Here is a 22,449-nt window from a genome sequence, read left to right on the forward strand (position 1 = left end):
GCTGCTTTCATGAAAATTACATTTTTGCATTGCCGTTGTCGTCGTTGACGCTGCTGCTACTCAAGTAAATGCAAATATTTCTCATTTCTCTTACGAAAATTGTCAAATGTATTCAAAAATGTGCGCCGCATGCGAAATCTTTTTGAATATGTATGCCCCTGCCTCCGACTGGGTTTGTATATATGTATGTATTTCTATCCCCATTCTTTATTCGGATTCCAATGCAAATCAGAAATGCAGGGATTTTAGTTCTTAAAATTACATGACCAAATCGTCGGAGATTGGCCTTTCTGGCCCAGAACTCTTGCCTTTCTTTCTGGCTTTAACTTGTTCTCTTTAATACTCTTGATTTCCTTTATTTTGTATTTAACACAAAATACTGTTTTAAATATAGAGGTTATATCACATAATATTATAAATTGATTTAATAAATTGGTCAAAAGAATAAGCCACTGTGCAACTGCATCTAAAAAATCAAAATTGCGGGTTGTGGCTTTAGATCAATTGGAAGGATGCGGCCAACCTACATGTATGTTTTAATTAAGCTAATTGCCTGAAAACCAAAGCCTAAGCCCTGATTTTATACATTTAAAATATTACAAAGAGGCCAGAAATTAATTAATTATAATGCTAGTTCAAGCACAAAACTCGTTTTTAAGCTTAATTGGCACATAAACGTAAGGTTTTTTCGGAGTTTTAAAAGGTTATGACTCTTAGAAATCCCGTATTAAACTTAACGACTTTTGTTATTATTTGCTGAGGTGCTTAAAGGATAAAGCCCATCTTTGAAAGGGTTTTTTCGTTGGGCTTACAAAAAGTCCTCTAGTAAAATTTTAATAGGCTTTAAATCAACTAATAACGAAACCTTTGCATTGTTTTGAAACCTTATGGATTTTAAACATATTTGGAGCAAAGAGGAGAAATTGTCGCAATTAATTTGAAACAAATGCATGATTATTTCCACACAATTTAATTGCCTAATTGATTTTCCCATTCACCAGCATTGGGGGGAGAAAAATACGGGCAGACATATAATTCGCTGATATTTTCATTCAACTTTATTCATTTTCAGAGAAACATAAACAGTCGGGAGTACCGCACAATGGCGCATGGCCGGCTGTTCAAAAATGAATGCAAATGTGAGTGTAATTAAATAAATTAATTAAGCCATGACCATGGGAGGACACAAGCGCCATGGGTGAAAGAGACGACATACAAATTATCGCAACTGAAACAACAAAGTTCGGGTCTTTTCTGCCAAATTGATGTTGTTAAATTATAAAATGGTGGACGGGATAGGGAATCCAGAATAAACTTCTGAAAAACACCCACGCACGATCTTTTTCGAATATTCTCAATAGTCTTATATTGGGGTGCTGATTCCGGGAAAATTAGTGAAATGACATTTTTAACTTTAAAAAGTTAAAAACAACTTTATACATAATTGGCTGACTTTATATAAAATGTTTTCCTCAATAATAGCAACATTTATTGATAATAAAAATCGGGCGTGGGTGCTTTTCGGAAGTTCACCCGGGAATCAATTTTCAAAATGATTTTTCTTAATCCAAATGGCTACGAACCAAAAGAATGATTTACACTTGTTTTGCAAGAAACCATTTCTATATTCAATATCGCATTATTTATGGCATGGATTTTGGGCGAAAAACAAAAGCAACAATGTTCTCAGCAATCCTTTGAAAAACTCCCTGCAACTAGAAAAACGGCAACCAAACTATAAAATACACACTGCATGGGCAGTGTCCTTTGCCTGTGGATTGATACACATTTTTCATCTTCCCGCAACCATACGCCAATAAATAAAATTATTACACAAATATTTTGTGGTATTTATATTCCGATCTCATCCATAAATTCTGGTGTCCTTTTCTTTTTTGTGAGTTGCTTTTCTACGAATTTAACTACTTAAAAATATTTTTATATCTTAGAGTGAGGAACTTTAATACATACATACACATGATCATGCGTCACCCCCGAATGCTCTCAGATATGATTATTTGTAAATCATATCAATCCTATCAAACTCTTATACCTTATACGCACAACCCTGAAATGAGGAGGCGACCGAGATACAGTCCACACGACCACAAAGCGATAGCCCTTTGTAGTTATGCCTGCCGCGGAGCCACAAGGCTATCATTATGAAAAGACCTGGTGGTGAGTTCAGAAATCAAGCGCTGAATAAGAGCGACACTGTTAGCCAGTCTGTTAGGAGGCTGTTAAAAGACAGACTGTGGTAAAAAAAATTTATTTTTCCAGCAGCTTAATTTGAGAAATTTTCAACACTTTCAACAGCTTAATTTGAGAAATTTTCAACACTTTCAACAGCTTAATTTGAGAAATTTTCAACACTAAAACGAAAATCAAAATATATATATATATATATATATATATATATGTACAGATAATATATGTATGTATATGCAGATAATAATAACCAGGGAAATTCTGTAAAATAGTTGTTGTAAGCTGGACAAGATTATGTCGAAGCTTGGACAAGATTAATGTCGAAGCTGGACAAGATTAATGTCGAAGCTGGGCAGGATTATGTGAAAGCTGGATCGGGTTTTCAGCGCTGGAAGAAATCAATTATATTAGCATTTCGAATATTATAATTCAGCTTTAAACTTACAGAGGTAAAATAAAACACGAAAGGAAGTAACTTCTCCGTGGGCAATATTTTTTCAAAAGTCTTCATCTGTTGATAAAAGAAATAAATTAAAATGTATACATATATGAATGTCGAAAAATTACTTACCAATGGAATTGAAGACGAACTGCATCGTTTCCGAAAATCCAAAATCTTGGGTGGAGGCCACACTTTCCACTTGCGATTTCGATCCCGACGTGTCCTTCATTTCGGACCACATTTTCCGCTGCTTCAATTGTTCCCCAATGGGGATATACAATTTTTTCCCCCCTATGCACCTCTTCCAGTGATTTCCCAAATTGGAGGACTTTTGGACATAGGGGCACCACTTGCAAGCCACTGTTTTGCAATCATTTTTGCACAACATTATGTGGTTCTCATATGCCTTCGGTTTTTGGCAAATTTTAAAACAAATTTCGCATTGATATTTTAATGTGGTCCACTCTCGACCACTGCCGTCCTTGTGCGATTCCGGCTTCCAAAAAATTGTGGGGTGGAACCTCCTTCTTTTGCGAGGAGGCGTGGCCGATAAATTAATTAAATTATCCTCCACTGCACGGGGGGGGCTCGGAAGATTCGGCAAAGGACTCATTACATTACTTAATTCTCCAAGGGGACTGGGCGACCTCCGAGGAGTTACCGCGATCCTCTCCGGCGAAACTTCTGGCCTCTTTTTGGCCACTTCTTGCCTCTTTTTGGCCACTTCTTGCCTCTTTTTGGCCACTTCTGGAGCCGATGCATCCGCGGAATCCGGGGGGCGGGGCACGTTTTTTGATGACCCATTCTTAATGATTTCCTCACGAATCGTTTTTAACATTTCCTCGTTGGAAGAAATAAAGTAGAAATTCTGAAAAATGTAATTTAAAAATGTATCATACTAATGAGGAAAGCTAACTTCGGGAGCCGAAGTTGATATATGTACATACCCTTGCAGTGGCAGCTTATATTATTATATACATATATATATCGGATCGGATATATATATATATCGGAAATGTAAATTAAAATTATAAACTTACACCAATTGTATTTTGAGAAAACATCATAAAATTTGTTGCTTCAAACGACGCTGCTGCTTGTTGCGAAACTTACCATGTGGGTGAAACTTACCACACGCGATACCGAAAATTATGTGGCAATATCATTTGCAACATTTCTCACCACTAACAACATGAATTATTTACGCGAATTGAATAATTTTCAAATAGGATTCACCCATGCATTTGATGCCTGGATGAAAAATAAAGAAGACATTCTGGAACAGGGATATTGCCTGTTCACCAGTAATTTCAAGTTATTTGCAGACTTGGCGGAGCCCTTTTTTTTTGCATTCGACGAATTCCATCTTAAAGATATGCAAGTAAGTACTTTTTGAAAAATGTTTCCTTTCTTCTTCCTACATATGTACATATTTCTTGATTATTATTTTTTTACAGAATGCCCCAAAGGAGTTGTATAAATGGAAAATATTTTCGATTGCGTTCTCCACGTTAAAAGGGGACTTGCAAATTGTATATCTAAAAGCTGTAAGTAAATAAATCTATTTTATGTTCTATACTTTTATACCCTTGCAGAGGGTATTATAATTTTGGTCAAAAGTGAGGAACGGCCGGGATCGGTCAACTATATAGCTGCCATATAACTGATTGATCGGCTTTCTACTAATGTGCGGGGATTATCTTAATGGGCTTTGTTTCTTGTTAGCTATTTCGGTTTGATTCGAAAGGAAGAACTTGTTCAGGGCTCACTATTTTACTCATATTTATATTCCTCTTGCGGCACATTACTCCTACTAGTTTCCCCATTCGATTCAATGTGAGTTAAACTCAATGCCATGTGAACGAACTCCGGCCGCAATAAATTTCAAATGGAACCGAATCTGAAAACTCAGGAACCCATCGCTGCACTTAAGTTTATTTCCTCCTCTCTGCAGAGTCAACACAATCAAATCAACTGCGCCGTTGTGTGGGTGAGTATCTGTGTGTCCCACCGCACACAGGGGGTGGGGCGGTGCTCCCTGTGGTGATTGTAAGTTCGATTGCAGTGCGTTTATTTGCAAAGACTCCACTGCAAAAGTCAATTGACTCAATAAATTATTTTTAAAGCAATCAAAGCTACTTTTGCGACAAAAATGCAATGGAAGAGTTTGGTATTTCGTGTCTGCCATGCCTCTGACATCTCACACAAATATTCACGTTAGAGATTGTAATATTATAGTAAGAATATCATACTATATTTCAGAACCACTTTTTTGAAAAATATTAATATGTGCAATTTATGCATGCAATGTATACAATGTATTGTAAAAATGATTGCAACGATTGACCATATACAGTATAACTTTTTATAATAAAATTATGTAATCACTCTTAAGACTATTAAAATATTTTAAACTATGACTTTCTGAAGATAAACCAAAACATTGAGTGCGATGAATAATAATTTTCATTAAATATTTACCAGCAAACTTAAGGCTTAAAGCCTAAACTGTTGCACCCAAGCCACCTCTAATCAGTCGGGAAACCAATGCAAACCATATGCATTTTGTGTCATTAGTGGTTGCGCCAAGGAATGCGAAATATTTTCAATTAAAGACTTGGGTTTGGTGATTTGCGGGCCGCCCTGGCCGACCTGCCCGATGGCTCACATGAGGAATTAGCCAAATTATTGAAGTAAACAGGAGGCGAGTCGACAAGTCGTCGTGTTTGCGCTTAAAATTTAATTTCACGCACAATTGAGTCCATGCATAATTTTAGTCCGGGCCGGGTGATAAATTATTCCTATTATTGCACAGGAGGAAGTGGGCGGTGGGTGCATGGGCTCGTAGGCGCGGCAAAGCAAGTACTTTCCGGAGCCACAAGCTGACCGGTAACCGAGCGCCGTTGCATTGGAGCGCAGGAGTTGCAGAAGGCGCAGGATCTGGAGGAGTCGGAGCAGGGACACGGCCAAAATAATGACCCTTCCCGGTATTGTTCTTGTTGTTGTTTTCGTTGCTGTTGCTGCTGCCTGCCTCGTTGGCTGCGTTCATTAATTCGCTGCCATAAAACCCAGCCAGGGGCATATTTTGCCCAGCCTGAATTTGCATACTTTTTACACTGGAAGAACTTGCTTGCATTACTTTTTTTGTTTTTTTCGAATTAGACACAAAATTAATGTTTAATTTTCATGAATCAAAATTAATCTACATTCAAATGTAGAAATTGCTCTCTCTCTTGAATACCAATTATTCTGAGCTATTTATGCCCGAAATGAGTCGGAAGTCATTTATAAACTGCCTATTTATAACATTATTTTCTTTTTATTATGGAACCGATTAGTTTATATTTACATCACTAAATTGGCATTTTAAAACGAAGTAATTTAATTTTAAATATAATTATATTAATTTGTTACCCAGTAACAACCCCGTGTACCCAGTAATTTTATTTTTTTGACTGTAGCCAAAGGGGCAAAGGTAGTCGGAACCAAGGCACCTGTTACCGCGCCGCACGACTCGGGATCCTAGCCAAAACGCCTACAACACATGTCTGCTCATAATTAATGTGTAAATTGTAAAGCTCCGCTAGCCCATTTCCCGGAGCCTCCTCCTGCCCTGCCTCTGGCCCAGCCTGTCTATCCTCTTTCCTGTACAGTGAAGCCATTCCATTGTGGCCGTGTTGAACAGCGGAGGCAACCAGCGCGACAACTAGAGGGAATATGGGTGCTGCTGCACCGGAGGCCTTTGAGGGGCATCCTGGCCCCAGTTAAATCGAAAACAGCAACAGCCATAAACAAGCCAGCAGACCTCCCCCATCCTGCTCGAAATGCGTTATGACGCCGACCGAACAAACTTAATTACATCCAAATAGGACGAGTTCACCTGGCGACCGAAGCCAAATAGCAGGAACAAGGCTCGTTTATTTATGGGACCCAATTATTTGATTATGAAAAATCATTTGATACATTTCTATTGGACCAGCAAAGATAGATATTGGAATATATTTTCGTTCTTTTTAACTTTCGGTCACCATGCTGGAAATATTATAATTTCCCATACTCCATACCATATGGAGTACCATATGGAAAAATACTCACAGTTACTTCATATTCAAGTGAGAATACTTAAACTGATTAATATTTCTAGCATTATGTGCTGAAATTTAAATTATTTGTTATTGTTATTTACACTTAAGGGGGTTATGCCGTTTTGAAATCGAGCATATGTATAAATGCAAAGAAATTCATTAAAACGGCAAGGCATTTATAAACTTGCAAACGCGTTTTGGCTATTAAGATATCTAAATAACGAATTGACCAATCGCCTTGACATTTTTAGGAGTGGCTACAAATTACAATAAATAATTAAAAAAGCTTGCGTTATTTTTTTTCATAAAACGGAATAGAATTTAGGGCATTTATTCACAAAAAAAAATCAAAGTCGTGTTAACTAATAAGTGCTGCGCACAATCTACATTTAACCGGGTTCCTAACATTATGTATTATCTCCCATACGACCCGTGGGCCCTTGGGTTCTCATGAGCCGATCTTGAGATGGGAAGCTTTTGGTTCTCCTCTTTCGTTGGGAACACAAAGTCCTGTACGTACTTGAAGCGTGTTTTTTTGTGAATCATAGACGCCTATTTAGCTAGAAGTGCGGCAACGTCTTGGCATATACTTGTAAGCTTTTTATTCGGGCGCGCACCTCGATCCTATCCGACATCGGAAAAAGTGGGTTGTGTTTTTGCTAAAGTCTTGCTTATCGATCGTATACTAAGAGGTGTAAGAGTTATACAGAATTAATTAAAGTGTGTTTTTAATAACTAATGTGTTAATGACCAAAGGTAACTTTTGGGTCTTACTTTGCTATTGTTATCCATTAAAATTATACTCATAATATTTTATGAATAATATATTCCTCATAAAATAAAGCTTTCACTTGAAAAATAAAATTTTTTTTAATATGGTTGCTGTCTTTTGGTGCTTTGTCTTTTGAATTTCTCTGAGGGTGGTGTACTCAGATTGTCGTGTGCAGCAAAGGACCTTCCTGACATAAGCACGCGGCCTTTGGAACCATCGACTTGGAGCCCTGCGCCCCCGGGTTTAGTAACAGTTGCACTTTTTATTTTTTGTTTTTGCGTTCGGCTGCCACTGCCATTAGTGAGATTAAAACTATGAGGCCAGAGCTGAAGCAAAGCAAAAGGTTCAGAAAAGGCACAATGTCGCAGAGCTTGGCTTTGTTTTACCGAACAATGGGCGTATCTCTCGCAGTGACGCAATGTGTACAATGTCCTTCTCAGGACAATCGCCGGGTAAATGGGACGGCAACGCCGCAGACGAGGAGCGCAGGCTGACGCAGGCATTGAAAAAGATATACCGCTCACTAGTGCAAACATCCATAACAATCGAGTTTAAACAAATGCATCACGTCCATGGAAGATGTTCCTTCTAGTCCGAACATCGTGCGCTTTCCAGCCTTTTATGACCCGTTCCAATTTTTTGGATTCAGCATCGAACTACATCGCTCCGACTGCCAGCTACCTGACAGCTTGTAATTGACAAATGATTATGCAATTCATTTGACAAAGACTCTATTTGGATTCCACAAATGTGCAATTAATCATTCCCGTGGCGCGTTGGTGTATAGACAAATTAATGGTCCCGGATATCCCAGGCCACATGAGATAAAAAGTTGCACCTTTTAAGACGTTTGAAATAATTTTTGGGAAAAACCACATTTTAGTCAATTATTTGAAGCAAGAAAGATCAAAGCTCGCAGGAACCCGTCCAACTTCTCATATTTAATTAAATATTCTGCGTACCCTTTCAAACTCCTTTGAGGAGGCCCGCAGACTTGAGAAGTACATTTCTGCGGTGACGCCAAGTGTTTTGGCTGATGGAGTCTGGGGTGTCATTCAAGATACACTACACTTGATACACATATTTATAGAAAAACCCTTTTTAATTAATTAAAATAAATACTAGAAACTTGAATACTTACTATTAATACTATTTAGTTGTAAATATACTATTATTGCCTATTATTAGTTATTACTTATATTGAAAGAAAATAATTGAATGCTACATTTATGTTTTGGATTCTGTGAATTCTTGATTCAGTATATGCTCATGGAATAAACGGAGTGTATATTTATTTTTTTAGTTGTGAATACATTCTTCAGAAAGACAACAATTTGCACCTTATAAGTAAACTTTTATGGGACGAGAGCATACCTAGGCTCACTTTGTTGTGGTTTTCCACCAGGACTGCCTTTCAGAGCTTCCACAAGTTGCTCATAACTGGAGGTCGGCTGGGCGTGGTATTTTTCAAACCGTAAGTACGTACATTGCAATCAAATGACTCTCATAGCTCAAGACGAACCGTCAATCTCGACGGGGGACTCGAATAAATTCAAGCGCAATGAGGACACGAAGGAAAGGCTCTTGATGGGCTGGTTGGGTGGTCGTCCAGATGTCCGCTGACGAAAGAAGAAATCGGAGCTTTGTGCACTGTTTTCCCGGCAATATGGTCACAGCAGTTTTATTAAATTCCTACAAAGGCTTTCCCCTGGTCGTCCGCCCGACCCATGGACCGTATGGCCCGGCGGCTTCCGAAGAAAGGCAATAAAAATCATTTAACAAAGTCAAACAACAATAAAAATTAAACTTTGCCGTCAACACAAGAAAAGGCAGCAGCAGTCGAGCATGAAAATGCGCCAAAGTACACAGCAACGAGCGAAATTAAATAATAAATATAAATACTGCGCATAGAATGCGAAATGTGAGATGCGAGATTTGAGAGTTGAGCTGGCAAAAGTTTTGGCAAATTAATTTCCGAATCTGGCCGTGGCTCATGTGTGCCGGGGATCCATGGTTGTCATTGCAAGGGAGCCGGCAAGGGATCCAGGACATAGCGATTTATTATGTCATGCCTCGTCGGACGGCGGAGGCATCATCATAAATCAATCCATTTGATGAGAAGCAATCCTTAGCGGAGGAGGACGCGGGTGTATTTAATTACACTTAAGCAGGAGGATGACGAGTAGGAAGGAAGAGTAGGGTTGCGGACGAAGGACCAACAGACTAAGAGTTCAATCCCAAATCGTCACACACTTTGGTTCGTCCTCCCAGCCAACAAATAATTCCTTCGATCTAACCACACCGCCTGAGCTTCGGTTGCAATGCAATATTGTTAAGTGCTCGGCTCGGTTTGCAGGCCTTTTGGAATGACTTGACAAAAGGTGTCCTTTGTCGTTAGCCCGATATTGATTTTGATTTGAAAGGCTCTCAGCTTGATGTGTTTGGAAACGGAGGAGCCAACGGATCCGAGGCTCTAGATACTGGTTACATAGGCCTCCTGGGTCACTCGAATATAATTAAATTTGAGTACAATGTATGCTTCTTCGAGATATATTGGTAACCTGCCATAATAGACTAAGTTCCATTAATTAGTCAAAGTTTAACTTGGCAGGTTTGGATTGAACCATTGAATTTAAGGACTGATGAACTTAATAAAGAAACTAAAGGTGTGTTAGGATCTAACCGAAACATATACTCCCATATCTATACTTATGTACTTCCATTATCGCCTTTTTTAGATATTGTTTCAGTTTTAAGTTATTCTTTCGATATTTTTTAGAAAAAATAGATCAATTTAAAATTAAATTAAGTCCAATTAATTAGAATAAAGTTTCCTCACAATAAAAAATTTATGTTATTTTTCGGGGAGATTGCCACTTTGGGAGGACGACACTGACAGTTTCTGGATCTACATTACCCCTGTAATATTGGTACACGTAACATAAACAAAAAACTAGTCTATTCGTTTGTCAGCTAACAAGGACGTGACGTGAATTTGAGACGAAATCAAGCAAATATTCTGTCTATGTAAATATTCTATCTTTAAAACAACATACTAACATATTTTATCTCGTATGGAGAGAAAAAAAGTGTCATTACCCATTAAAATTGTTTACCTTTTTGGTGTTATAAATGAGATAATAATTATAAATAAATGTTTCAAAACATATCAGATATCATCTCCAAACCTAATACTGAGAGTATGAGAGTATTACCCAAGTCCAATATTTCCAACTGTGAGGCTAGTACAATTATTATACAATTTATATCTTAAAAAATTGACCATCGACATGGTAATTACCAAAAATAATTCTAAGCTATTTTAAATTGAAAATGATGGGTGTACAATACATTTATTGCGATCGATGTCAGTGTTTTTTACCGAATCGGCAATCCAAGATGTGCTCCAGACTCTATTTTGTGATGCTCCTAGTTGCAGTTGCAAAATTTCCCCTGGAAGTAAGATTAAATATTTAAAAAGCCTGTTAAAAAAAACGTTACTTGATTCACTAATTAGGCGGGCTGTCGATTCGAGTTTACAAACGTAAACTGCACTTCATTTGACAAAAAATTCGGGGAATTTGAATACTGCTTTTTGAAGTCGGTGAATCGCAGTTACAAATACTTATCGGCCAAACTGCAACTTTACCAACTGCCCATAACTAAAATATTGGTAATCGAAATGAGGCACAAATGCAAGTATTTTTTTTAATACTTTTTACTTGCATATCAGATCAACTTGGTGATGTGGAAAAGGTACAATGGATACAAGCCGTTTCTCTATAACATAACAGTTGACTTTTGCAAATTCATTAACAACCGAAAATCGAACCCAGTGGCGAACTTCGTTTTCGAATCATATCAGAGCTTTTCGAATCTCAATCACTCGTGCCCCTTTAATGTGAGTATACTAATATAAATTCTAATAAAAATTAAAAAAAAAAAAACTATTTCATTTAAGCACGACCTCATAATGGACAAACTTTCCATAGAAATAATGAACCACCGTATGACAAAAATTCTGCCCTTCCCAGAAGGGGATTATCTCTTCGAGACCACTTGGTTTCGGTCCAGAGCTCGTACTTTTGTAATAAAAATTTATGGAACTTTGTCATAAAATGTATTATAAACTGTAATAAGATTTTGTTTTACAATTTAAATGATCTCCCTCATTAGAAATAATTGATTCAACCATTAGACATTTCACTTCCGGATAGTTTAAATATTCCATCACAAACGTATTTTCAATCACATTAACGTGCTCGGCGAACCAATCAATGAGCTAGAAACTCGTTCTTGGAAAGCCACATGAACTATTTCAGCTTTTTCCACCTCCAGATGAGATGTAAAATGCAAATGAGACTTTTTTATCACGCACAGCCCTCACTTTGGGGGCGCCCTCTGTGCAATTACATTTTGAAGGAAGTGGGTGCTCCGGGCAAAGAAGCAGGCACTCCCTGGGCGGGACTGGGGGTAAGCCCCGAGTCTGTCATGCGAAAATCATACAAACTTGGTTTTCGTGTGCTCGCGAAAGTAATTGAGGCGGAAATCCCTAATTGGCACCTTCAAGTCAGCGACATCGTCTCCAAAAAGAAATCATCTCAGGAGGAGCATCAGTAGATGAAGGAGAACGAAAAGATGAAAACTTGCATTGGTGGTTGGGGGCTGGGAGTTGAGGGTTTCGAGGTAGAGACTGGTGGGTCGGAAAAGCCGGGGCCAGCGGAGGTGGCACACGTACTCCCTTGCAAATGGGAAAACTTTGCTCATCAGCGCACACAAATTGAGTGAAATTATCAGTTCAAGTGAAATTTGCACTTGCTTTTTGTCGCCTAGAAGATGCACTTCAAAAAACTTTCTAATTTGTGAAAATTGTTAAAACAAGAGCATTGAAGACTTATATTTGAAAACTGTTTATTCCTGGCTAACAATAGAATTTATTTGTTGAAGAATTAAAATGGGAAAATTATTGTAAGAGTTATAAATTTTTCATGTGTTGAAATCCAGCTCGAGAATATTAAAATATACATAATCCTTGCACCACCAGTTCCCCCAGAGCGTTCTAATTCTGCCTAGCTACAAATCCAATTAAACATAGAGCGGCTTTCCAAAAAATAAATAAACGGATGCTCGTATGCGCGATACTTTCGCACTTTTGGCCAACATCTGGCAGCCGCCGCATTCTCAGGCAAATTAATGGCCAACGAGTTGTGAGCCAAAAGCGACGACATCTGCTAAACTGTTCCCCATCTTCCTGTCGAAATTCGGGAAAGGCAGTCGAGCCCTGAGCACTGGACTCTGGTATGTTACCAAACTTGATAATTGCCATAAGACTGCGACTTTCTGCGGCTACTTAATGGGCTCACTAATGCTAATGCGTAGTAATGAGAAAAGAAAATATAAATCTATTGGCATTACAATTTACATATTAATAATGAAAGAAGCATTTTATTTATACCTATACTACTTTTAGTGAAAAATTTTAGTTTCCACAAAATAAATACCGCAAACACACTCCCTTTCAAGGGCGGGCCATAATTTACTTTGGCAGTATCAATCGGAAATTATTTGGCTTTCATTGCAAGCCGTGCTCAAGTCAGGCCACAGACCAGGCATTCGAGGAGCTTCTCATGGTTCATTATTGCTGCAGGCAAGCAGGAGAGAGAGAGCGATGTCGTAGGGGCACTTCCCCTGTCGCTTCCACATGGCGTATACGCAATATAAATTCGTAATTGCATGGCAACACCATGGAAAGACCCATTGATCAACTGGCAGTCAGCCAAAAGATGAAAGCCGAGGCACAAAAGACCAAGCCAGGACGAGATGGAGCGGAGCTGGATTGGCCAAAAATGGCAGCCGGGAAATGGGAGAAGCTCATCAACTAAATGCAAAGTTCTGCCAGCTGCTGGCAGTCTGTAGAACAAGAATAATTGACGACAACACGACGCAGGATAATGAGGGGATTCCCCACATACACACTCGCCCGGAAAGGATACGACAAGGCGACGCATCATCCAGTTGATGCCTGACCCTGCAGATCCTTGCATCGCTGCAGCCCTATAATCCTGCGGAAACACTTGAAAATGATGGATGAAGATTATCGTTTCTGCAACGCATGCAAATGGGCAAAATTACTTTCACATGATTAATACCCCACCGGGATAAAAGACGCTTCAGCTTCAGCTCCAGTATTTCCATAATTAATCCAACTTGGCAAGAGCGTAAAGGAAAAAAAGCAAGCGGAGCCAGCAGACAATTGTTGAACTTCGTCCTCATCTGATATTCATATTTTAAATATTCGTCAGTCAATTAGAGAGCAAAGGACTCTGACACCGAATTTGCATTCAACCGTAAAATTATCAAATTAATATTCCGCCCCCTCGGGAGGATTTTGGGCTAGGCGGGCTAGAGCTCTTCTGTCTGTCTTGGTCCTGTCTGAGGCAATAACTGTCAAGACAAGAAGTTTCGTATGCCGCACATTTCGGCAAGTTGTCAGGCCAGGATGGAAAGTTGCTCGGTCCAACAATGCCAATTTAACGAAAGAAATTCTAAAATATTTATACACACACCTCCCAGTCGAGGTGTCCTGGCAAGTTGCTGGCCAAATTTGTTAATTGGAAGCCGAAAAGTTCATCTATGAAAATGCAAAAGAACTCCACTTGCTAGGGGCCAAAAAATGGGATTACTCGGAAGTCCAAGTGGAATAATTAAGCTTAGTTTTGGTGTCGGTCTCATGAATAAGGGAATTTTAAACAAAATAATGTTCTATCTGCAGCTTTGTCAAAAATTAAGTGAGACTTTTGAAATGGAACAACTTTGAACAGTGAAGGAATTCCTTCTGGAGACAGAGTCGTAGGTAAAATGTGAAAATCTAAAAGTCATTGTTTAGTTTAATTGCCACCTTAACTAATTTGGATTCATTTAATATGGCTTAAATTAAATAAAGGAAGGACGGTAGTAGAATAAACTTGAAAAATAGTCTGATTTAGTTGAATTACTTATGAAAACTGATCGATGGAATAGATCGGCTTCAAAACTTTTGCAGCTTACTCTCCTGAACTGGCGATACAGCAGGATTAAATTTTTGAAGCGGAAGCGGCGTGACAAAAATTTGACACAAACTTTGACAGACGAACGGTCGGACATGGCAATTTAGAAGCGTCTGTTTGTACTGCTCTGGATCATATGTATTCTTTATGGGTCGGAGAGGATTTATTCTCCACTTTACGAGATCGTATAAAAACTCCCAGAAATAAACTTACCTTTTAAAACCAATTTTTGTGCCCTTTTCTGACGAAAAAAGAGTAGTTTCTTGACTCATGGATTAAATTATATAGATAAGAACTACTAATCGATGAGATTATAACCTTGCTATCCATTATAAAAGATATAAGTTGTAATCCAAATCTAAAAAACAGCTTTGAAATACAAGGCTTCGAAAACCTTCACAATCCATTAAACCGAAAGCTTAGCATTGGCAAATTATAAAAAATACTTCGATTCAATTTCCATTGTCATTTTCTATTCAATTACCAGCGGTGTGCCAGGGAAAGCCGAAAGAAGCTGACTGGGGGATGTACAATGCGAATTGTTGTCAAATAGAGCAGATGATAATGATGCAAAACTGAGTGGGAGCTACTATACATCTAATATTCTGGTCCATTTGGGCCACTATCGAATTTTGAATGCTTAGTGTATTGGGCGACAAGCATCCTCGAGCATTCATATAAACCGATAAAAGCGACAGATGAGCCCGGTATCTCCCCGAAAACATACACCCACACTGCCACTGTTCCCGGCAGGATATGGGAGCATCCAATTCATGTAGCAACCATGACCCTCCCCTTCGGGCCACATGCAAATCCAAGGCACTTGAGGCAGCCCCCAGATTGTCCCTTTTCCTTGGCATTTTGTTTGTCGACTAGCTCTGACCACTTGGCTGCTGCCCCTCCCCTAAAAAGTCCTCCTGGCTTTTTATACTCTTGCGGAGGGAATAGAAATTGGCAGGGGACACTGGACTACTTCGCTTTTGAACTGGTCACAGCCGAGTTTAACACTTTATGTTGCCAATAACCAAGTATGTTTAATAACAAAATATATTACTGTCTTTTTCAAATATTTATAAATGCCCTAGTTAGAAATGATTAGAGAAATATATTAGATATTTTTCTATAAATTAAATTTTTTAGATATAAGAGAAAAAATTAAGTGAAAGCTTCAATTACATTTAGCTCGAGTTAAGCTAACAGGTTCTATAGAAAAAAACATAGAATTTGTATGAGTAAAACACTTGTTTATTCCTTAAAATTTTCAAAAATATTTCATTTACATTGTAGTCTCAGAGACCCAGGGGGTTGGATAAGGGTAAAAGAATATGAAAACTCCATGGGACAGCAGCATAACTCAAACGATTTGGAATCATTTTAAGTATGACTTTGTTAAATTTAAATAAGTCAGCTTTATAGACAAACCTTATAAGAGATGTTCGAAAAATTGTGGTTTGAAAGAGTTTTTTGATTGATTTTCGAAATAAGTTTTTAAAGATAATGATAATGCGTAGGAGATTTAATATAGACTTTTTTTCCAATTAATTATTTGAAAAGTAACTTGACAATCAATCATACAAAACAGGGATTGTAACAAGAATTGCCTCTTTGAAAGTCACATAAAAAGATTTAAGAAAAGACATGTGAGAAAGTGTTGAATGTTCAATCGAGTTTTAGAAACCCCTTTGGAGGATGTGAAGAAGAGTACTTAGATTTCGGTTCTAGAACTAAACTTTTACTCTTGTTATCTATTGCCATGGATGAATATATCGAGATGCTACCAACAATGCATTGTGATGTATATAAAGTTGTGTGAGTGCGTGGGTGGGGCTGGTTTTCGGCCCATATCATTAAGTTTGCACAATGGTCCAGGCCCACATATGTACATACGTACACATACTCGTACATTCAACATCACAACAGCACATTCTGTTTGTCAAGCCAAAGCCAAAAAATAAAATCCATAAAACGAACAAGGATAACTATTGACGGGCCAGTGGAACGGAGAAATCTATTGTTGCCTGCCACTTTGTTAAATTTTTCAATCGAGCATTGAGGTTTCATTGAAATTCCTCGTCCTGACTTTGGCAAATTGAATTTTTTCCCCACCAGCTGCATCACGGTGGTATGAAAAATTACTCGTGTTAAAGTTTCATTCATTCCCAGTTTTCCCAGTAGCTTTCTGGTTCTCATAACATCAATAATATATTATAATTTTATTTTTTTTATACAATTTAATGCATTAAATGAGTTAAATTTTTTATAAACTCATTTCCTAGTGTTTAAAATAAAGGTACTTAGAGTAAAAAATACATACAAAACTATAAAAAGACACATTAATAACAGAGAGTAGTCATTAGAATGTTAGAAAAGCTTAATATTTGAAAATCAGCTACTGTTTCCCGAGAGCTTTTCAGGGGTTGCCCAACCATTCAAGTTTAGGTATGGCCGATAACAGAAATTTATTGGGCTCAAGCGGCAAACAAATTTCGACCATGTGGCATCCCGCCATCTTAGACTAAATTCGCAGTGCAGCCCTGGAAATTGCAAATTTTATTTAGATACTCGCGTCAACCAAAAAAAAAAACAATAAAACAGCCTTAATGTGCGAGGAATAAACAGCGAATCGAGTCGAACGCGTTCAGCAGCACCTCTAGCACCCGGGACACACAAAATGGAGGCTCTAATTCCAGTTATAAATAAGTTGCAGGATGTCTTCAACACGGTGGGCTCCGACTCAATACAGTTGCCCCAAATTGTTGTTCTCGGCAGTCAGGTAAGCGAATGGAAGAAAACTAAGCTCAAAAATTTGCGCCATTCCCATAAAAGGAAGTCCCCCAATGAGCTCAAAAGATTCGGATAAGTTTACTTTTCCTCGACAGTCTCTGAGACGCCCGCAAAATTATATAACCCGATGCGTTTTTGCCGGCATTTTATTATTTATGTTTTTGCTCCTGTTTTCAAATAAAACTTATTAAGGGAACAGACTGAATGAAGCCAAGTGTTTTTTATTTACATAATTATTTTTATAAATGTTGGAATGTTCCCCCCTTGGAAAATCAATACTCACTGTGTTCTATACACAAAAAAAACCAGCTGCTGTGACACATTCCTGCACACACAATATGACACACATCTTTATATAACAAACATTAGTTGTCACTGTATTTGTTTTGATCGCGGCTTTAATTGTACTTTGATTGGATCTCTAAAATAATTCGTTGTGACGAAAAGTGAGAGCCCCTTGTAATCACAGTCAACCCCCCCTAAGACCTATACGCATATTAGGCTACCCTGCAACAATTATAAGTTAAATATACATATTTTCATTATAATAAACATGTATCACACATTTGAATTAAAATGGAAATAAACACACATTTTATGTTTAGCGACCAATTCCAAATGTGACTTCACAATAAAAAGTAGTGAGTTGTGAAGAACCCCGCCCGTACCAGATAACCACAGCTAATCTGCTGACTTAAAAGTATTTCCTAGTTGCACATGCTTAAGAAGTTCTTTATCTGGGCATTGGCTCCTATCAGCTCTGATTTGAGACTCATTGCGTTTTTTACACCTACTATTTACAGAGCTCCGGCAAGAGTTCCGTCATCGAAAGCGTGGTAGGACGCTCCTTTCTTCCGCGTGGAACCGGAATCGTCACCCGCCGTCCCCTAGTATTGCAACTGATCTACTGCCCCCTCGATGATCGCGAGAACCGCTCTGCCGAAAACGGTAAGTTCTCTCATCCACAACAACAATGAATTGATCCTAATAGAGTCCCACTTATAGGCACCTCCAATGCCGAGGAGTGGGGACGTTTTCTCCACTCCAAGAAGTGCTACACGGACTTCGACGAGATTCGTCAGGAAATCGAAAACGAAACGGAACGTGCTGCTGGCAACAACAAAGGAATCTGCCCCGAACCCATAAACCTAAAGATATTCTCCACAAATGTGGTAAACTTGACGCTGGTGGACCTGCCAGGCATCACTAAGGTGCCCGTGGGTGATCAGCCGGAAGACATCGAGGCGCAGATAAAAGACTTGGTGCTCAAGTACATTGAAAACCCCAATTCAATAATATTGGCCGTGACGGCGGCCAATACGGACATGGCCACCAGCGAGGCGTTAAAGCTGGCCAAAGACGTGGATCCTGACGGTCGCCGCACCCTGGCGGTGGTCACCAAGCTGGACCTGATGGACGCCGGTACTGATGCCATAGACATACTCTGCGGCCGAGTTATTCCTGTCAAGCTAGGCATCATCGGCGTGATGAACCGCTCGCAAAAAGACATTATGGACCAAAAGCACATCGATGAGCAGATGAAGGATGAGGCCGCCTTCCTGCAAAGGAAGTACCCCACTCTAGCCACTCGGAACGGCACACCCTACCTGGCCAAAACTCTCAATCGGCTGCTGATGCACCACATCCGGGACTGTCTGCCAGATTTGAAGGTGAGTAGGACGAGGAGTATTTGAAGTATTTGCCACCTAAGCGACCTTTGCCACCTAAAGCGTGACTTGAATGTTTTCTCAAACAAATCAAGCTCCTGAAACTTTCAAACCAAAAAAATAAACAAACCTCGTGACAGAATTTCTATAATAGAAATCGTCAAAATAATCAAAAATTGATAACGAGTATTATATTTTCTTAAATGGAAATCAGGATCGATTACAATGTTGGTTTCTTTTACGCTTTAGACGTACTTATATACCGTACGTACTTAATAACCTGTGATTTCCACTTTTTGCAGACCCGTGTAAACATAATGTCCACGCAGTTCCAATCGCTGCTAAACTCCTATGGCGAGGATGTTTCGGACAAGAGTCAGACGCTGTTGCAAATCATCACCAAGTTCGCCAGCGCATACTGCTCCACTATCGAGGGTACGGCGAGGAATATCGAAACCACAGAGCTGTGCGGTGGCGCCCGAATCTGTTACATATTTCACGAGACCTTTGGCCGCACTCTGGACTCCATTCACCCGCTGGCGGGCCTAAGCAAAATGGATATACTAACGGCCATTAGGAATGCGACAGGTCCCCGGCCGGCTCTCTTTGTTCCGGAAGTATCCTTCGAGCTTCTGGTGAAACGACAAATCCGACGCCTTGAGGAGCCCTCCTTGCGTTGTGTGGAACTAATCCATGAGGAGATGCAGCGCATTGTGCAGCATTGCGGCAACGAAGTGCAACAGGAGATGATGCGGCAAGTAACAGCCACTCAATTTGATTGTGTGACTATTAATTTTCACTCCTAATTTCAGCTTCCCAAAACTGCATGAAAAAATTGTGGATGTCGTCACGCAACTGTTGCGGCGGCGGCTCCCAGCGACCAATGTGATGGTGGAAAACATTGTGGCCATCGAACTGGCCTACATCAACACCAAGCACCCCGACTTCCACAAGGATGCTGCACTTGTGCCAAGTTTGCTGAAAACTGACAATGATCCCTACTCGCAAATGAATCTAGGAAGCCAACGAAGGGCTAACACACCACGCAACCATATGTCGCCACAGGTTTCGGCCTCGCAACAACAGCAGCTGCAAACCAACCAACAAAATGATGCACACGAGCAGGTGAATGAAATTCTATATTTATAAAGTCCTATTAGAAACCATATTTTTGTTCTCAAATTGCTAGAATCATATTGGAGAGAACTCGACGGCATCGACTGCTAGCACCTGGCTGTCCAATATTCTACCACCAGCTCCAATTCGACCAGACAGCATTGAAAACTCGGCCAGCAACACGCCAGTTCACAACAATATTGTTAGTCCAGTGAAGCCAGTCAATTTGCTTCCGGATGTGCCGGCAAACCACAACCCTCGCCGGCTAACTGACAAGGAGCAAAAGGACTGCGATGTCATCGGTTAGATGATCATTGAATTCTAACTTACGTGGAAATTAATATACTTTTCTTTTTAGAGCGTCTGATCAAATCGTATTTCTACATTGTGAGAAAATCCATTCAAGATTCGGTACCAAAGGCCATAATGCATTTCTTGGTTAACTACGTTAAGGACAACTTGCAAAGCGAACTGGTTACCCATCTCTATAAGTCGGACAGGGCTGAAACGCTCCTAAATGAGTCTGACCATATTGCAGTGCGCCGAAAAGAGGCCGCTGACATGCTAAAGGTTAGTCTATTGAAATGAAAAAATGAATTTTTCAATAATCGTTAACCGATGTACACATTTTTTAGGCTCTGACGCGAGCGAACCACATTATCAGCGAAATCCGCGAGACTCACATGTGGTAGACTGGGCAAAGTTTTACGGAATCAGTTTCGACTTAATAATCCCCACATATAAGCAACATAAAAACTATTTATTGAAGACGCGTTTGAAGCGAAATTCTCCTACTTTGTTAAATGTTTTCCTACCCAAGCACTAAAATATCATCAAGTTGCATGCAAACCACCACTTTTGGGCCTATCATTACAGAGTATTTGGAGTCGCCTGGCATTTTCTTTCATTGAGCTCTAGTGCTTCATAATCATGTAGGTTGGTTTTTATTTAGGTTACTCAACGCACTTATTACACATTGAATAGTCAAATAAAAGCTGAAAGGTTGATTCAAACAAACAAAATTGGTCTTTTGTATAAAAACAAATCTTGAGGCAAACAAATGACGACGAGCCACTGATCAAGTACACATACGTAAAGTACGAGGACGAAGTAGTATGTCAGAACTAAGGAAGGGTAAGTGTTATTAAAGTTTAAAGATAAGATATCCATTAATCAATACGCCAACCGGTACGCCAATCAATTGGAGTTCAATTTTAAGTACAATCTAAAAATAATCTAGACTGTCGTGGGAAGAAACTTTGAATTTTTAGATTAATCTTCGTCAATCGAAAGTATGTAAGTTAAAGCATTAGTTTCTGATGAACAGTTTAAAATAGATATTCCATAAATTAAGATAAACCGGGAAATTGAAAAGTTCAAACTGCCTGGCTAATCATATTTCGTAATAAAAACTTTAATACTTGAATACCAGTTAAGATCTAATTTGGAAAACTTTGTCATTTGTATTATTCCGACTATTTGACTGAAGAGGCGCTCAGATCATTGCCCGGAAAATCGACAATTGGCAGAAGGAATTGGTCTCCACAGCGCCAAGCCGGCATTCATAAATGCTCCACGACGCGAAGGGACTAAAGACAGGGGGATGGGGAAACAATGACAGCCTTTGATTGAGGTGCCCCGTCTAGGCACGGTTCGTGTCCGACAGGACTCTCACGATGCAGCCAACACCTCCCTTGGCGAAGGCCTTCTCATGCCACTGAAGCAGGTGTCCACTGGAACCCTCCGAAGGAATCTCGAATCCGCGATAGATATACTTCATAAGCACATCGATCAAGTCGTTCTGGTCCACAGTGTCAATGGCTTGGTCGATTTGCGTCGACTTAATAGAGAGCAACACTCGCAGAGTTATGTTAAGGGCGTGGTCCTGAAAGAATGCGATTGATTAAAAGACTTTTTTAACTTTTTTAATAGTTCCTAGGTACCTTCACATTTTGGTTCTTACAGCGCAGTGGGGCGTTCTGGAGCGCACTGAGCAGAGCCTCCACAGACTTCCCCTGCGTAAGCAATGTTGTGATCTCGCTCTCGTCTGGCCCTGCGGCAGCGCTGTCCACACCGTCGTCCTCCCGAAAGTTATCCTCGTTGTATTGGTCTACGTCAATCTTGCGGAAAGCGTTGCTGGATGTGTTTTTGGCCATGTTTCTTTTAAGATTTTTTCTTTCTGCCACCCAATAAAATGATTCACGAAGAAGATAGAGCCGGCAGTGTGCCCGCTCATTTCAATAATACCAAATATATATATATATTTAATACATATATACGTATATATTAATTACCCCAAGTATTTAAAAAAAAAAAAAAGCATAAAAAA

General features: G+C 39.3%; 4 protein-coding genes and 1 long non-coding RNA gene across 7 annotated transcripts; 3 read left to right on the forward strand and 2 right to left on the reverse strand.

The window, feature by feature from the left end:
- Positions 1–2,461: 2,461 nt before the first annotated feature.
- LOC6503294 lies at positions 2,462–3,795 on the reverse strand. 2 transcript variants are annotated; one of them, XR_006507436.1, is made up of 4 exons: positions 3,691–3,795; positions 2,780–3,518; positions 2,654–2,719; positions 2,462–2,596 (listed from the first exon to the last, which is right to left on the reverse strand). XR_006507436.1 is itself a non-coding variant. In XM_044716265.1 (3 exons), the coding sequence occupies exons 1-3, from the start codon at positions 3,715–3,717 to the stop codon at positions 2,706–2,708; spliced, it is 780 nt and encodes a 259-aa protein (XP_044572200.1). In that variant the 5' UTR covers positions 3,718–3,795; the 3' UTR covers positions 2,652–2,705. The 2 variants fall into 2 exon arrangements, 1 of the variants encoding a protein (XP_044572200.1); XM_044716265.1 differs by lacking the exon at positions 2,462–2,596 and having other exon boundaries at positions 2,652–2,719.
- On the forward strand, positions 2,561–4,562 carry LOC116655424. Its single transcript, XR_004310517.2, has 3 exons — positions 2,561–2,657; positions 3,880–4,031; positions 4,108–4,562. It is a non-coding gene; the product is annotated as an uncharacterized LOC116655424 (long non-coding RNA).
- A 6,344-nt stretch (positions 4,563–10,906) lies between these two features.
- On the forward strand, positions 10,907–11,624 carry LOC6503296. The gene is made up of 4 exons (XM_001967528.2): positions 10,907–10,966; positions 11,025–11,180; positions 11,241–11,408; positions 11,469–11,624. Exons 1-4 carry the CDS (start codon positions 10,907–10,909, stop codon positions 11,622–11,624), a joined length of 540 nt encoding a protein of 179 aa, XP_001967564.2.
- Positions 11,625–17,043: 5,419 nt separating this feature from the next.
- LOC6503297 (dynamin-1-like protein) lies at positions 17,044–20,975 on the forward strand. 2 transcript variants are annotated; one of them, XM_001967529.4, is made up of 8 exons: positions 17,044–17,326; positions 18,141–18,285; positions 18,343–19,007; positions 19,307–19,758; positions 19,817–20,129; positions 20,194–20,422; positions 20,479–20,690; positions 20,756–20,975. In XM_001967529.4, exons 1-8 carry the CDS (start codon positions 17,225–17,227, stop codon positions 20,810–20,812), a joined length of 2,175 nt encoding a protein of 724 aa, XP_001967565.1. In that variant the 5' UTR covers positions 17,044–17,224; the 3' UTR covers positions 20,813–20,975. The 2 variants fall into 2 exon arrangements, with proteins under 2 accessions (XP_001967565.1, XP_014759115.1); XM_014903629.3 differs by lacking the exons at positions 17,044–17,326; positions 18,141–18,285; positions 18,343–19,007 and adding an exon at positions 19,193–19,231.
- A 538-nt stretch (positions 20,976–21,513) lies between these two features.
- On the reverse strand, positions 21,514–22,368 carry LOC6503293 (actin-related protein 2/3 complex subunit 5). The gene is made up of 2 exons (XM_001967530.4): positions 22,064–22,368; positions 21,514–22,005 (listed from the first exon to the last, which is right to left on the reverse strand). The coding sequence occupies exons 1-2, from the start codon at positions 22,274–22,276 to the stop codon at positions 21,763–21,765; spliced, it is 456 nt and encodes a 151-aa protein (XP_001967566.1). The 5' UTR covers positions 22,277–22,368; the 3' UTR covers positions 21,514–21,762.
- Between the last annotated feature and the right edge of the window lie 81 nt (positions 22,369–22,449).

Source organism: Drosophila ananassae, chromosome 3R (genome assembly GCF_017639315.1).
Source record: "Drosophila ananassae strain 14024-0371.13 chromosome 3R, ASM1763931v2, whole genome shotgun sequence".
NCBI classification, from domain to species: Eukaryota; Metazoa; Arthropoda; class Insecta; order Diptera; family Drosophilidae; genus Drosophila; species Drosophila ananassae.